Here is a 14,950-nt window from a genome sequence, read left to right as displayed (position 1 = left end):
CATGTTTTGTTTTTGTTTTTTTTTTTTTTGAATGATGTCTCTTTAATCTTTACAAGTTGATTCATGGTTTTTAATATGAACCATGTGCTTAAAATTGGCAGACGCAGGTTTTACAAGATACGATCCTCCCTTTGAATTCTGTAGTGAAACAATGCAGCTAACGTTCTGTGAATCAGGAGAAGCAGAACAAATCCTGGAGATCCTCTGCACTTCATGTAAGCACAGAATTTGTTGCTTGATACTGATCAACCCGTTCTCCATCGTGATACACTCAGTGTTAGTTCAATACCTTTTGTGTGTCCACTGGTGAATATTTTTGGTTCCTTGTTCCTTGGTGTTTTATTCACAGTAATGTTAAATGCAGCACACTTTCACATTTTCTCAAAACGGATAAAAATACACTTTGTGCTGACACCGAGTGTGAAGACATACAAACCAGAGGCAGATAGCAGACGTTTTTATCAGACACGAGCTGATTTCTCACTAATAAGCATTTTTCCACTACACACACTCAGTTCTTCAAACACAAACAGTTGGTTTAGCATCTTACTCAGTTTTACACTCCCGAATTATGATTCCAGAGATTAAATTCTTCTGAAAATACTGAATATGAATGAGGACTGCCTAGTTGAGGAGTGGAAAAAAAAAAAGTACTTTAGGGGCCCTCAGAGTCAGAGTGTTGCAAGACAATACGTTTGTTTATTCAGCTTACAAACCAGTGAATAATTACTCTACCACAACAGATATTTTTCACAGCAGACATTGTGACTTGTCATAGTGGGAAAATCACAGTGGTTACTAGTAACATTAACAATAGCTCTATTCCGTGCAGGTGCCACAGTAAATCATGACACTGGGCCAGCATGCACAATACCAGGACGCTGAAACTGCAGCAGCTAAATTCTTAGTTAATGTTATGGTTTACACCTGTGTTTTTCTTACTGTGACGTGTCAAAATAAAAGCCTATTTACATTTACTCAATGACCCTTCATAGACACTGTATACACACATAAGAGAGAAATACATGTTTTAGTGTGATTTGACATTTACGATTATCTTCAAATCCTCAACAACTGAATAACAGATTGTTTACTGATTTCTCCCCCTCTCTCTCTCTCTCTCTCTGTTTCTCTGTGTGTTTGTGTGTGTTGCACTTTTCCCAGTATTACCGAGTTATCGCAGCCTTCCTGGAAGGAGAGTGTTATGGGCGTGCAGCCAGCAGGAGAAAGAAAAAAAATTTTTTGACTTGATGCATGGTTCCTTTCTCGTCTCTCTTCTCTACAGCACACACCAAGACACACACTCTGAGTCATAGCCACCAGTGGTGAATCAAGGTTCCTGTGCAATGGGTAAACACACATCGGTAGTCTGGCCGAGGTCACTCACCCGCCCTGCAGTTGTGTCCACACTACATGAATCACCACAAAAGCAGGAGATCAACAGACTGATGGAAATGCAAACAGTTAAAGTTTTTTTTTTTTTTTACAATATAACTGATGCTTTTTTCAGCTCTTCACTCTTTTCTTTATTTCCTCAACCTGCGCCCAGTGTGTTAGTCTCACCAACCAACATTTTTGCAAACATCCAGTTAGTCACAACCACGCAGCCATGAAGCACTCCCTCCTGGGGATCGATACCCTGCACTGACCCTGGCATATTTGCCCTCTGGACCCCCGGACTGTTTGCCAGCACACGCCACTGTTTCACACACTGCTGCTGAGGCTCCATGTCTCACCACTAACACCTCAGGGTAGTCTGGAGTCTGCAGACCACCCAAGGGTCTCGACACTGCACTCTGGGAGGCCTGGGTGGGTGAATGCACTGAAGGATGGCTTTGTTTTGCAAAGCAATGGCAGGTGGACTGCTGTTCACTTTGAGCCTTGCTCTGCTGAGGTGGGAAGCCGAGGGGCAGGGGAACGGACGGGGTAAGGTATGTGCAAATGCAATTATAGTGTTCTGTTGCTTTAATTCTGAATGGTTCCTGGTATGAATGAATGGTATGAATGGTTCCTGTGTCATGTTTAAAGAACTGATTTTTCTCACTAAAGTCAGGAAAGGTCACACAATCCAAAAGTAGTTGAAAACATCTGTCCCAGAGTTTGTTTTTTTTTTAGACTTTCTAAAAAGAGTGTAATGATTTCTAAATAATTTTTGGGCAAAAATCTTCTGAATCACTTTACACTGTCTGTGATTCAGTTGCCAGGGGAGAGGGATCTCCCTGCATGCCCGACTCATAATTTGCTTATACGTAGGACTTTGCTCAGATGAATCAGCACTATAATAAAAACAACAGCACCGAACTCACTGAATGACTATTTTCTGTGAGGTTTCATGACAACCATTGTACAGTATATTAATACGATGTAGCTGGGTGTCTTATGGCTCTCGTCAGTAAATAGCCATTGATTTTTGTGCTTCATTGCCACTTAAGAATATGAGTGACCTCACGTCCTTTATTATGTTGTAATTACATTTTTTAAGCGAAATCAATAATTTAATAAAATTCATTACTTAGTTTAATATGGTTTTAACCACGGGCCAATCAAACTATCTCATAAGAAAATACAGAAGCAGAGTTCGGTGAGCGTGGGCTGTGCTGAACAAAGCAGTGAGCTAATGATTTAGTGTTCAATGAGACCTTATAAAGCTCATGTCTTCTAGACGGAAGTATCAGGCGGGGCTGCCGTGTACCTAGGCCAGGACAGAGACATCTGGAGGCCACTGATGCACACAACAGTCAACCTCAGTGATATCCGCGGGTATGTCAGCAGGAGCAAACCAATGAAGCTCAAGGGATTTGCATCCACTGCTCAGTGGAAATCTGTGGGGAGGGAGGCAAAAGAGTCTCTTGCAAATAGCAAAGCAGAACCTGTTTTGCAGCAAACCTTTGGTACAAGTGCTATAAGTTAAAGTAAGTATAGGGTTTAGTAAGGAATTCTGGCCCACTGGAAGATTATTGATCCTTGCCTTTTTAATTTATTAACATAAACATTATACAAACCTTCATTATATTGACTTTCTCCAACTGCAGGATCTTATAACTAACACCTTTTTGTACCCCACTGTCAGTAGCAGTGATCTGGGTAAACCATTTTTTAGTCAGCAAATAAGATATAAGAGGGAAACCTTGGAAAAGTAGCCAAAAAGGGGGATTAATCTTATTGATCTTCTATGAACAAGCTTTCCACTGAACTTAGGACTGTTCTGTTTTATTCTATTTCTGCAGCATTAAGTCTTCCTTTCAGGTTCGGACATTTGACCCAGAGGGTGCAATTTTCTATGGAGACACCAAAAAGGGAGAGGACTGGTTTATTTTGTCCCTGAAAGGTGGCATCCCTATGATGCAGATCAGCAAAGGAGGTGTACTTGTCAGTGTGGTGGGCGGACCCAAGATCAACGACGGGAAGTGGCACACAGTGAGTTTCCAGAGTAGTTAGGTCTTTTCTTTTTTGGGGGGGGGGGGTTAATAAGACAGATGACAAATACTTTCTTTATGATAAATAAGTTATATTGCTTATTAAAATGGACATTTTCTTGCCTTGTACTCAATAATCATACAATATAATGGACATAGTGTGAAATATTTTAAATTGAGGAGTACATGTTACAATGCAGGAAGTAAATTCCTCTTTTGTTTTTTATTCTCCTGGTACCACCCAGCTGGAGGTGAGCAACCAAGAGAAGTTTGTGATTCTCAAGGTGGACAACTCCCGTGAGGTGGAGGTGGGCATGCAGTCCAAACAGGCAGAGGAAGTCATTTCAGGTGAACTCCGACTGGCCCTTGGCGGGATCCTCATCAGCGAGGAAAAAATGATTGTTCAGGTACAGTATTTTAACCCACACTGGGTTGTTTTTACAGGTTTTATTCATCTGTGCTATTCATAAGTTATTTAGTGATAATTGGGTCCATTTTTGATCAACTTGTTTCATCTACGATACGTATCCCTGCCTTATATAATGGTTTCCTAGAATTCCCAGAATCACTTTCACAAAGAACTATACAGTGCACTCAATTATAATTTTGTTAAAGTTTTCAAGTTGAATAATTATCACACTGCATCATGGCTGCAACTCCGTGCTGGAAATAGGTATCCTGTATAATTTTTCATTAATATTTGATCAGTAGTTCTTGGCAATAAGACAAATATACAACCATAAAATGGGCCCCTAAAGTACAGTTTGTTTTGTTTTGCACTAATAAGATATTTACAGTATAACAGGGTTTTGGGGTGGATCTTTTTTTTTAAACAGCCTGTAAGACAGAGAGATGTTTTGTCTCTTTTATTATATTTCTTTTGGATTTTCCAGGACCATCAACAGGTGTCTGCTGTTTGTTTTGCAGTTCATTCTTCTAATTGCTTTGTTGCACTCTGCTGCAGTTCGAGCCGCAGATCGACGCCTGTCTACGGGAAGGCAACTGGTTAAGCCTCAGCATGCCCTGGGAGACAGAGGTGGAGGAGCTCTGGCCCTGCTTTCAAAACATCCAACCCGGCAGCTACTTCCCTGGCACTGGATTTGCAATTTTCAACACCTCAGGTGGGAACATTGTGCTCGGTTATACAAGAGATGAGCTAGTGCTAACGCTTCATTATTTAATAAGAAGCTTTTCAACTGGCACTGATAATGCATTCTTTGGTGACTTTAGTGGCAATATTATATCATTTTTTATTTCTAATGCGATATAATCACATTTAACATGTTGATGGACCATAAATGGCAGTGCTTCTTTGAGGATTGTTATCTGTATTAATTATGTGCATTATTCTATTGTTCTGCTGCAGTTCTCAACATTGAGGAACACCGTGGCACTGAGATTGAAATATGGGGAGATTTCAGCCAAATAAATGGGACCATTTTGAGCATCAAAGCTCCTGAGCAAAATCTGATGTTCATTTTAGTGGCCAATAATAACACAAAGGTATTCATATAAATCAAATATTATTTTCATGTTTGCCAAATTATATATATATGTGGAATAGAGCACTATAACGTAACCATTTCCTGTGAGGGATTAATAAAGTATTTCTGATTGTGACTCTTCTGTATCTGTATGTGAATTTGCAGGAGGTCACTCTCACTTTTGGTGAAGAAAAAATTACTATGAAAGACATTTTCAAGAGACTGGTGATAACCTTTCAGACAGATTCACTGCAAGTGGTTCGAGATGAAGATGTAACAACAAACACTATGTTGCCCATCAGTCCTGGATATATGACCATGTGGAGACAGGGTCATCTGGCTGTTGGAGGTCTCCTGGGTGAGGTCAAAAAGCAATAATGTATAGTACAGTACAGTCTTGAATCATAGCTACGCTCTTTAAGGTTAGTATTTAGGGTTCTATGTTATTGCACAGAAACAGAACAGACAGGATTTATACAACAAAAGAGATGAAAACTTTGAAAACACAAATGAGCAGTTGCAAAAATATATTTCTATACAGAACATCCACTGATTAGGTCACACAAAGAGATCAGCTAAGTGGAAGGTCTCAGTTTGCATTTTCTTCCTCTCTCACTTTTCAGGTGAAGGTGAGGACAACGTTGGCTCCCAGTTCTTGACAGGATGCCTGGAGAAGATCCAGATCCAGGGGAAGGATTTGGATCTGGATTTAGCCGTCAAACATATGTCAATCTCCTCTCATAGCTGCCCTGCATAGATCATTAAAGTCTGCATACAGCTTGTGTGAAGTACACGTTTTGCAGCAGATACATTCATACCATTGCCTTTGGACCTAAATAAGATTACATTGTAAGTAAACTCTGAAATTGTCTCGAAAATGAAAGAGACCGGATTTTTTTTTTATCAGGCTGCTAATACTTGAATATTTGAATGTGTGATACAAATTAACCACTAAAATGTATTGGTTTGATATTATATTAATTTGATATTATAGCTCACTAAACTCATTTTACTATTGCATTTAAGGCAAAATAAAGGCTAATAATGCTGTCAAAACTGTGTTAAATGTTAAATGCAGTGAGTGTGGACATGTAAAAGAGAAAAGGAGAGATTTAAGGCATGGATTAAGCCCCCTCTAGTGGAGATTTACAGATACGGTTAGATTTGCAGCATATAGTCCACTTTATGATGACATATTCAAAACCAATAAAACTGCATGGAAATTGTCAGAACAGCAATACCGCTTGTCATATCATGTCCAGTAATGTGTTCATATTTTAAGAATGTCGTGCTGCTTTCCTTTTTTTTTTCTTTAAGCTCAATATGTTTAAATAAAGAGCATGCAGCGAGGCAAGGCATCTAATAAGGAGCACAAATACTATACTAACGCACCTTTTTCATCGCATACTATAATAAAAAAGGGTCATAGTATAGTCTGTTGGCAAAAACGATTAGAGTTTAGTATGCTGTCCAAATGTCAGTACCCTCATGGACTTTCTCATTTGGACTCTTATTTTGTTGAATTTCCAGTGTTGCTTTGGTCATAAATACATTACCGATATCTAATATATATTAATAATATGTTACCGATATTAGACTTTAATACTTGTCGACCTGTTTGACGTTAAAACGGCTTGCTATAAAAACGTACCGGCTGCCATAACGTCACTGTCGTAAACCCCGACTGTCGTGAACACTGGCCGCCCACTGAAGATGGCGGCGGAGCTGCATCCGCGGAGCGGAAAGCTGATCGGCCTGTCCAACTCGAACCGAACCGCCCGGCGTAACCAGCCCGTCCAGGAGTTCAACCATGGCCTGGTGCTTAGCAAGGAGCCGCTGAGGGACCGGGACGTCTTCACTGTCCGCATTGACAAGAAGGTAAACAAGAAAGGCCCGCTGCTGCTGCTTCTCCGGAGCGGGCTGCGGGACTGTGGGCCGGGGGGCTGACTCTGGCCGCAGCAGGGGCTTCTGCTGCTCGGGGCGGCTGACACGGGTTGTCAGCCGCCGCGGTTGTCGCTGTTTTTCAGGGCCGAATTCCAGCCACTGGTAGAAATTTAGCAGGGACAGAGGGACTTAACCACCATCTCTGTGTACATGCGTTAAACGGATCTCGTTACCTTGGTACCATCGGTTAACGGCTAATGAGCCGCTAGCAGCCAGGCTAACGTTAGCCCCAGCTAGCCTTTCTGGAAGGTGCCATGGGCTCTGTCGTGTGCTGGCATGGACCTAGTGTTGGTTATTGTCCTGCACGGGTTTATTTCAGCTGATTGGTGCAGATCGGTTTGGTTTGGTTTTGGAGAAAACGCTGACAGCCGTCGGTAGCTGCTTGTCTGTCCGGATGGCTAATAGCGTTTGTACTGCAGAGCTCACGGTGACTGAACCTAACAGGTTTCCTGCTTAGCTTTCTCATTATGTCATTGAGCATTGGCAGGACTGCATGTTAAAGAACTGAGCTTGATTATATTCACATTTAACACACTCACACCTGAATGCAAGCACAATATGTCACTTCCGTCATATTTTTCTAATAGCTTTATCTTCTGTAATAGAAATGGAGAAGGTAAACACCATCACAGCATTGGAGGCAAGCAGGACATACTGTGCACTGAGAAAGTTTTGTTTTCTTATGTTGCAGCCTGATACTACAGTTGTTAAATTCATTTTTTCTCATTCATCTTCACTCAGTGCCCCATAATGACAAAGTGAAAACAGTTTTAGGAATGTTTGTAAATTTATTAAAAAGGAAAACCTGAAATATCACATTTACATAAGTATTCAGACCCTTGACTCAGTTGTTAGTTGTTACAGCCTCAGGTCTTTTGGAGTATGACACAACAAGCTTTGCACACCTGGATTGGGGGATTTTCTGTCTTTCTTCTTTGCAAATCCTCTCAAGCTCCATCAGGTTGGATGGGGGCCGTGGGTGGACAGCCATTTTCAGGTCTCTCCAGAGATGTTCATCAGGGTTCAAGTCAGGGCTCTGGCTGATCCTCTCTAGGACACTCACTGAGTTGTTCCTAAGCCACTCCTGTGTTGTCTTGGCTGTGTGTTTAGGGTCGTTGTCATGTTGGAAGGTGAGTCTGAGGTCCTGAGTGCTGGGGAAGAGGTTTTCATTGAGGATCTCTCTGACCAGTCTCTCATTCCCAGCTTGATGCTGCCACCACCATTTTTCACTATTGGGATGGTGATGCTGATGAGAGGTGCCTGGTTTCCTCCAGACATAATGTTTAGAATCGATTCCAAACAGTTCAGTCTCGGCTTCCTCCACTCTCACATACTAACCTAAACCAGTGTGTGTGTGAAATGTGTGTCTGCCCAGTCTCTTCACTCTCTGTCTTTTGAAGCTTCCACTGTAACTTAGGGGATGTCTGTAAACAGAAAGGGCTGTGATGCCAGCACAGCACTCTGATGGAAAGCTATTGATTTTTGGACAGGCAATGCATGAAGCATGAAGCTGTTTTTGTTTTTTTGTTTTTTCCTTCTCAGGATGAGAGCGCCATAAGTGCCATCATCATTAATGTGCAGTAGGTCCTATTAAACTAGATGTTTCACCTGGCACTTATGCAGTTCGGCTTCTGAATGATACATTTTTGGAATATCCCATCTTTTCATTTGGGCCCTCAATTGTCTTGTCACTTCATATTAAATCAGCCCAGAGATGTGTCTTGTTACATTACATTAAATCGGGCCACACCCTCAATTATGTTTTGTTACAGTATATCAAGTCAGGCCACGCCCTCAATGGCTTTATTATATTACTGAGGTATGTCGTGTTACATTATATCAAGTCAGGCCACGCCCTCAATTGTGTCTTATTGTTTTACGTCAGGCCACTCCAGAGATATGTTTTAACTTACATCAAGCCAGACCACGCCCAGAGGTGTATTGTTACCTTACATGGTTAGGCCACGCCCTCAAATGTGTCTTTTTGTATTTCATCAAGCCAGGCCACGCCCAGAGGTGTGATCTGTTACATTACATCAAGCCAGGCCACGCCCAGAAGTGTGATCTGTTAAAGTATATCAAGTCAGGCCATGCCTAGAGGTGTTTTTTGTTACATCACATGGTTAGGCCACGCCCTCAAATGTGTCTTTTTATATGACGCCCAGATTTGTTAAAATATATCAAGTCAGGCCACGCCCTCAATTGTGTATCATTAAATTACATCAAGTCATCAAGTCAATGCAAAGATTTAGGTGATAACGTAATGTTTCTATGCAGGTGAACTCATGGAGCGGTTCCATTGAGATAGGCGTGACGGCACTGGATCCTGCGGCACTGGACTTCCCCAGCAGCGCCACAGGCCTCAAAGGTGGCTCCTGGATTGTGTCGGGCTGCTCAGTGCTACGTGACGGGCGTTCGGTCCTGGAGGAATACGGCCGTGACCTCGACCAGCTAGTCGAGGGCGATCGCGTGGGCATTCAGCGCAGCTCCCGCGGTGAGCTCCACCTTTGGGTGAACGGGCAGGACTGCGGTGCGGCTGCCAGTGGCTTGCCACCCAAACTGTGGGCAGTGGTGGATCTGTATGGCAAGTGCACGCAAGTGACAGTGGTGAGCTGTGAGCCGCCACCACCCTCTACAGAGAGGGAGAGAGAGACGATAGAGCGGGACGAGGAGGAGGAGGATGAGGAAGAGGAGGAGGAGGAGGAGGAAGAAGAAGAGGTTTTGGTGTGTGGGAGTCAGGGGGATGTCAGGATCACAGTGCTGAGAAATGTGGGAAGGATGAGTGGAGATGAAGGTAGGAAGCATTTTTATCCATCTGATTTTTTTTTCTGAGCGTTTTTCTAGGTTGTTTAGGATCTGTGTTTCCTTTTACTCCCTTTCCTGTCAGTGCCAGAGCTTAGCTGCAGTCACAGCAGACCAGACAAGTTCCCCAACACCCTGGAGCCTGACACAGGTTAGAAAGTCCTCCTCAGATCAGCTGATGAACATTTTGCAATATTGTCAGTTAAGACCATCATTGTCCTGTTTTTTGTCTGCAGGTCTAACAGAGCACCAGCTCTTTGATGTCTTCAACAATGCAATAGTTTCTTTTTATCGCTCTGAGGATGAGGGTGGAGGGGAAGATGGAGGAGGTGGCGGAGGAGGAGGCGTGGATGGAGGAGGAGAAGGAAATACAGGAACTGACTCTTCCAGAAATGACAGGGGAAGCAGCAGCAGCAGCAGTGGAGGAGGTGCAGCAAATAGTAACAGTGGGACAGGGACAGGAGGTGGAGGAGGAGCAGGTGGTGGTGGTGAAGGTGGAAATGTGAGTAATAGTCCTGCTAGTAATGGCAGTATGGGGCCAGGGGCTGTGACAGGTGGGATGACCACCAACGATGCACTGCTGTTCCATGAGAAGTGCGGCACGCTGATCAAGCTGAGCAACAACAACAAGACAGCGGAGCGGAGGAGACCACTGGACGAGTTCAACAACGGCGTGGTGATGACCAACCGGCCACTACGACACAACGAGATGTTTGAGGTGATGATGACAAACACACAGGTCAAAGCTTAGAATAATAAGTTAACAAGTCGTGACTGACATATCCAGTCAGTTCTTAGAGTATCTGATAGAGCTGAGTAACAAATTTACGTATATTCCTGGTCTACTTTGAAATGAATCAGAAGTAGAGCTGTAAATGACTACTATCTTCATTAACAATTCATATATTACCGTTACGCATTCTTTGTCCTCCAACTGATCAGCATGTTGACCAGAGTATATCTGAGAAAAGAAAAATGAAATTATATTCTAACAAAAAAAAATCTAGTCTCATACCAGGTCATTACACAGTTGATACACAGAATATTCCAGCAGAAGAAAGTTTCTTACCTGATTCTTACTTGATTGAAATTAGGAACCGAGCACAGTGTACCTTTTGAGGCATCGTCATTTTGGTGGGACTAGAATCAAACCAAACTGTCCATCCATCCATTTAGCAGAGATGCCCATACTTCCTTCGCTCTAGACACTTCCTCCAGCTCTTAAGGGGAAATACCAAGGCATTCCGAGGCCAGCTGAGATACATAGTCCATCCATCCAGTCCTGGGCCTTCCCCCCAGTGGGACATGCTGCGCCTAGAAATTCTGTCCATGAAAATAACGAACAGAACCAGTGACAAAGGCAGACATTGCACTGGGAGCTGGTCTGACTTATTACTGGCAGTGCAAACCAAGCCCCTGCTCCGGTTGTATGGAGACCAGAAAGCCCTTAGCAGATGGCCCCAGATCCCATACTCCCACAGGATACCACAAGGGACACGGTCGAATGACTCCTCCAAGTCCACAAAGCACATGCTTTGCCTGCCAGCTGCCTCAGGAGTCCCACAAGCTAGCCAGGCTCAATAGGACTCCTTTTTCAGCTTGATGGCATCCCTTACTTGCAGTGTCCACCACCGGGTTAGGGGGTAGCCGCCACGACAGGCATCAGAGACCTTATAACCACAGCGGCCACAATGGAGGTGGAGAACATGGTCCATTCAGACTTAATGTCCCCAATTTCCCTCGGGATCTGGTTAAAGCTCTCCCGAAGGTGTGTATCCCCAACCCGAAGGAGCAGGGAAGCGACCCTCTCACTCACTGGGTAAAACTCCAACACATGGCGACTAATCTGGGGAGCTATAAGCGAGCCCATACCAGCCCGCCCCCTCTTACCGTGGATAACTCCAGAGTAGAAGAGAGTCCAGCCCCTCTTAGTGAGTTGGGTTCCAGAGCCCAGGCTGTGCATGGTGGTGAGCCCGACTATCTCTAGTCGATACAGCTCAACCTCCTGCACAAGCTCAGTCTCCATCCCCCACAGTGAGGTGACTTTCCATGTCCCTAGTGCCAGTTTCAGCATACAGGAATTGGGTTGTTGAGGCCCCCTGCCTTCAACCACTGCCCAGTGCACAATGAAACAACTGAAGAGCTGTGAGTATGAATAAATGAATGGGTTAGTGCTCAGTAAGGTATGTTTGTTTTCTTTGTTTTTAGATCCGGATTGATAAGCTGGTAGACAAATGGTCAGGCTCGATAGAGATCGGTGTAACCACACACAATCCCAACAACCTGGACTATCCTGCAACTATGACCAATCTGCGCTCAGGTAGCATACATATGAAGACGCACAGGCACCATGGTAAACCAGACCGGAGTTGGTCGAAGTAAATACTCAGTTGTCTTGTTTTATTAGGTACAATCATGATGAGTGGCTGTGGGATACTAACCAATGGGAAAGGAACCCGCAGGGAATATTGTGAATTCAGCCTGGATGAACTTCAGGTTTAGTAACGCACTGACATCACATTCATATCCACACCCACCGTGTCGGGACGTCTGTGATTATGCTCTCTATCGTCTGTCTCATTGTTTTTTCAGGAGGGAGATCACATAGGGCTGATGCGCAAAGCCATCGGAGCGCTCCATTTCTACATCAATGGCATCGACCAAGGTGAGACACGCCAAGAGCCGTCACCAGGGGAAAGGAAGCTGAGCACTGAGGGAGGACTGGTGGATGTGGGTCAGGCTGGTGATGGTTATGAATAAATGATCAGAACAGAAAGATGGGGCCAAGCGAAACATGAACATTATAGATTTTTTTTTTAATTTTCTGTGTTTTATTTTCCAATTCCTTACATATGTATGCACATATCTTCAATGAATCACATATTTTTCCCACTGCCCTGTTTAAAGTGGGAATGTTGGCTTTGGAGCAAATGTGATTAACATCACTCCTAACCACTTATTTCTCAGGTGTTGCTGCAGCCCAGACCCCCGGTGTGGTCTACGGTGTGGTCGACCTGTACGGCATGGCCGTGAAAGTCACCATAGTCCACAACCACAACCACAGTGATCGCCTCAGACGCAACAACGCCATCATGAGGGCTCTGTCACCTGATGTTGGGCGGCCCCGGCCGGCTCTATCCCTCACTCCAGATACCGAGGGACACGAGCGCCTGCTCTTCCACACCAACTGTGGCCAGAAGGCGGCAATCATCAGTGAGGGCAGGACAGCACTGCGGCCACAGTGAGTCCTCTTTCTGCCAGGCATTTTTGTGCTGCACATACTTGACTTATTTTAGCTCTCCTTCATAAATTCTTGTGGTACCTAATAATTTTTATTGCTGATTTTTGATGCCAAACATGTTCGCTGACCAGATGGTTTTCAGATCAAACTAAATCAAACAACCCTTTTTTTCATAGTGCGACTGACGACTTCAATCATGGTGTGGTACTGAGCAGCCGGCCGCTGCGCTCCAATGAGGTCTTCCAGGTCCGCATTGACAAGATGGTGGACAAGTGGGCAGGTTCCATTGAAATCGGTGTCACAACGCACAATCCTGCCTACCTGCAGTTGCCCTCCACGATGACTAACCTGCGCTCAGGTAAAATGAGATAAAAATGAATTGGCTTTGTAAGTGAGACAGTGTCTTCATCTTTGGTTCCTGCTGAGAAACTAGTCTAATTTTTTTTTTTTTCTTCCCCCCAGGGACGTGGATGATGACGGGAAATGGTGTGATGCACAATGGAACTACAATATTGGACGAGTATGGGCACAACCTTGACCGGCTCAAAGTGAGTGATATTTGTTTTTTATTACTCATCTGTCAGTCACTTACCGTGTTTTTACCCATCAGTAGGTCCTTCTACCTCTGACCTCTTGCGAAGGCGTCATGTTTTTACCAGCCCTTTATGTCTTGCAGGCAGGTGACACAGTAGGTGTAGTGCGGAAGGAAGATGGCAGCCTCCATTTCTTTGTCAATGGCGTGGCACAAGGCCCAGCGGCCTGGAACGTCCCTCCCAGCGTCTATGCAGTGGTCGACCTCTACGGGCAGGCTGCTCAGGCCACCATCATGGACGACATGGGTGAGAGAATGTGGCAAGAAAACAAGACATGGGATATTAAAACAACTGAGATTCTAATCCCTCTCTTGCCTCTCCCTTTCTTAGTTGACCTACCCCCTCTCCCAGAGGACAGCTCAGAGGGCGCCACAGCCATGTCTCCTGGGAGCCCCTGTTCAGTAGCCGGGGCCACCATGACCAGCGACTTGCGTTTCCACCACTTACACGGCACCAATGCTGTCATCACCAACGGGGGACGCACCGCCCTGCGTCAGAACTGCCGCAGCGAGTTCAATGATGCTATTGTCATTTCCAACAGGTGATGGAACAATCGTACAAATAACATACAGCCTCATGTTTTCCCCAGAAGGGTGCAGCGTTCAGGAAGCTTCCCTCAGGATTTCATACTATAACCTCCTCTTTGCAGGTGCCTTCGAGATGGAGAGCTGTTTGAAATCATTATTCAGAAGATGGTGGACCGCTGGTCGGGTTCAATAGAAGCAGGTGAGGTGTTTCTGTGGTGTCCAGAATCCAGCCCCTGGTGTTACCTTATGTTACAAATCCATGTATTTGAAGCCTAAACACCACTGATGTTCTCCTGCCCTCTCTCTCTGTGGCCAGGAGTGACAGCCATCAGGCCAGAGGAGCTCGAGTTTCCAAACACTATGACCGATATCGACTACGACACTTGGATGCTCAGGTGAAACAGTTTTCAAAGATGTCTTAGCAAACTGTAATTGTCATTTCGTTGCATGGGAAAACCTGTCTGTAAACTTCAGAGCAGCAAGATTCAAATTGGGTCTTCTGTGTTTCAGTGGGACAGCGATCATGCAGGACGGCAACACAATGCGCAACAACTACGGCTGTGACCTGGACTCCCTAACCACAGGCTCACGGATCGGCATGATGCGCTCAGCCTCCGGGGACCTCCACTACTATATCAATGGTGTGGACCAAGGTGTCGCCTGCTCTGGCCTCCCTCCAGGTAAAAAAAAAAAAAAAACACAAATAAATAAATAATCATAATTGGGAAGTCAGGAGCTTCCGCAAACACTAAGTTGAGACACCACTGCCATTAGTTCGGAGTGTATAACTTCCATGTCTCTGTCTCAGAGGTGTATGCAGTCATCGATCTGTACGGTCAGTGTGTTCAGGTGTCCATCACCAGCTCCTCAGGCCCGCTGGACAACAGCCTCTGCACCAGCAACATCACTGAGAAGAGCTTCCCCATCCACTCACCAGGTACAC

At 44.6% G+C, this 14,950-nt stretch overlaps 2 protein-coding genes across 7 annotated transcripts in view; both read left to right on the top strand.

Annotated features, from left to right (window-relative positions):
• Positions 1–29: 29 nt before the first annotated feature.
• On the top strand, positions 30–5,956 carry shbg (sex hormone-binding globulin). 4 transcript variants are annotated; one of them, XM_026314958.1, is made up of 9 exons: positions 30–215; positions 1,165–1,931; positions 2,663–2,760; positions 3,228–3,417; positions 3,662–3,823; positions 4,381–4,537; positions 4,783–4,919; positions 5,066–5,258; positions 5,524–5,657. In XM_026314958.1, the coding sequence occupies exons 2-9, from the start codon at positions 1,830–1,832 to the stop codon at positions 5,655–5,657; spliced, it is 1,173 nt and encodes a 390-aa protein (XP_026170743.1). In that variant the 5' UTR covers positions 30–215; positions 1,165–1,829. The 4 variants fall into 4 exon arrangements, with proteins under 4 accessions (XP_026170743.1, XP_026170761.1, XP_026170753.1 ...); XM_026314968.1 differs by lacking the exon at positions 30–215 and having other exon boundaries at positions 1,452–1,463; positions 1,590–1,931; XM_026314976.1 differs by having other exon boundaries at positions 30–1,931; positions 3,701–3,823; positions 5,524–5,956.
• A 633-nt stretch (positions 5,957–6,589) lies between these two features.
• neurl4 (neuralized E3 ubiquitin protein ligase 4) overlaps positions 6,590–14,950 on the top strand; it is a 13,563-nt gene continuing 5,202 nt past the window's right edge. For 2 of the 3 annotated variants that reach the window (XM_026314824.2, XM_026314814.2), the window contains exons 1-16: positions 6,596–6,778; positions 9,122–9,638; positions 9,732–9,797; positions 9,883–10,364; positions 11,855–11,966; positions 12,054–12,142; positions 12,239–12,311; positions 12,614–12,887; positions 13,064–13,245; positions 13,350–13,435; positions 13,564–13,726; positions 13,811–14,021; positions 14,130–14,206; positions 14,324–14,402; positions 14,518–14,687; positions 14,816–14,944. In XM_026314824.2, coding sequence (XP_026170609.1) covers positions 6,614–6,778; positions 9,122–9,638; positions 9,732–9,797; positions 9,883–10,364; positions 11,855–11,966; positions 12,054–12,142; positions 12,239–12,311; positions 12,614–12,887; positions 13,064–13,245; positions 13,350–13,435; positions 13,564–13,726; positions 13,811–14,021; positions 14,130–14,206; positions 14,324–14,402; positions 14,518–14,687; positions 14,816–14,944 — 2,875 coding nt within the window. In that variant the 5' untranslated portion in view covers positions 6,596–6,613. Of the gene's footprint in view, positions 6,779–9,121; positions 9,639–9,731; positions 9,798–9,882; positions 10,365–11,854; positions 11,967–12,053; positions 12,143–12,238; positions 12,312–12,613; positions 12,888–13,063; positions 13,246–13,349; positions 13,436–13,563; positions 13,727–13,810; positions 14,022–14,129; positions 14,207–14,323; positions 14,403–14,517; positions 14,688–14,815; positions 14,945–14,950 lie in introns of all 3 variants that reach the window. The other variant, XM_026314834.1, reaches the window with a different exon arrangement.

The sequence above is a fragment of the Mastacembelus armatus genome, chromosome 18 (assembly GCF_900324485.2).
Source record: "Mastacembelus armatus chromosome 18, fMasArm1.2, whole genome shotgun sequence".
Lineage (NCBI taxonomy): Eukaryota > Metazoa > Chordata > Actinopteri > Synbranchiformes > Mastacembelidae > Mastacembelus > Mastacembelus armatus.
This window is presented reverse-complemented; position numbering and strand designations above follow the sequence as displayed.

Bases quoted from the DNA above. Each gene is read 5' to 3' on its own strand.
- shbg (XM_026314947.1), top strand. From the start codon at position 1,830: ATGGCTTTGTTTTGCAAAGCAATGGCAGGTGGACTGCTGTTCACTTTG. The intron at 3,418-3,661 runs GTGAGTTTCCAG...GGTACCACCCAG, and splicing joins ACGACGGGAAGTGGCACACA to CTGGAGGTGAGCAACCAAGA. The intron at 4,538-4,782 runs GTGGGAACATTG...GTTCTGCTGCAG, and splicing joins TGCAATTTTCAACACCTCAG to TTCTCAACATTGAGGAACAC.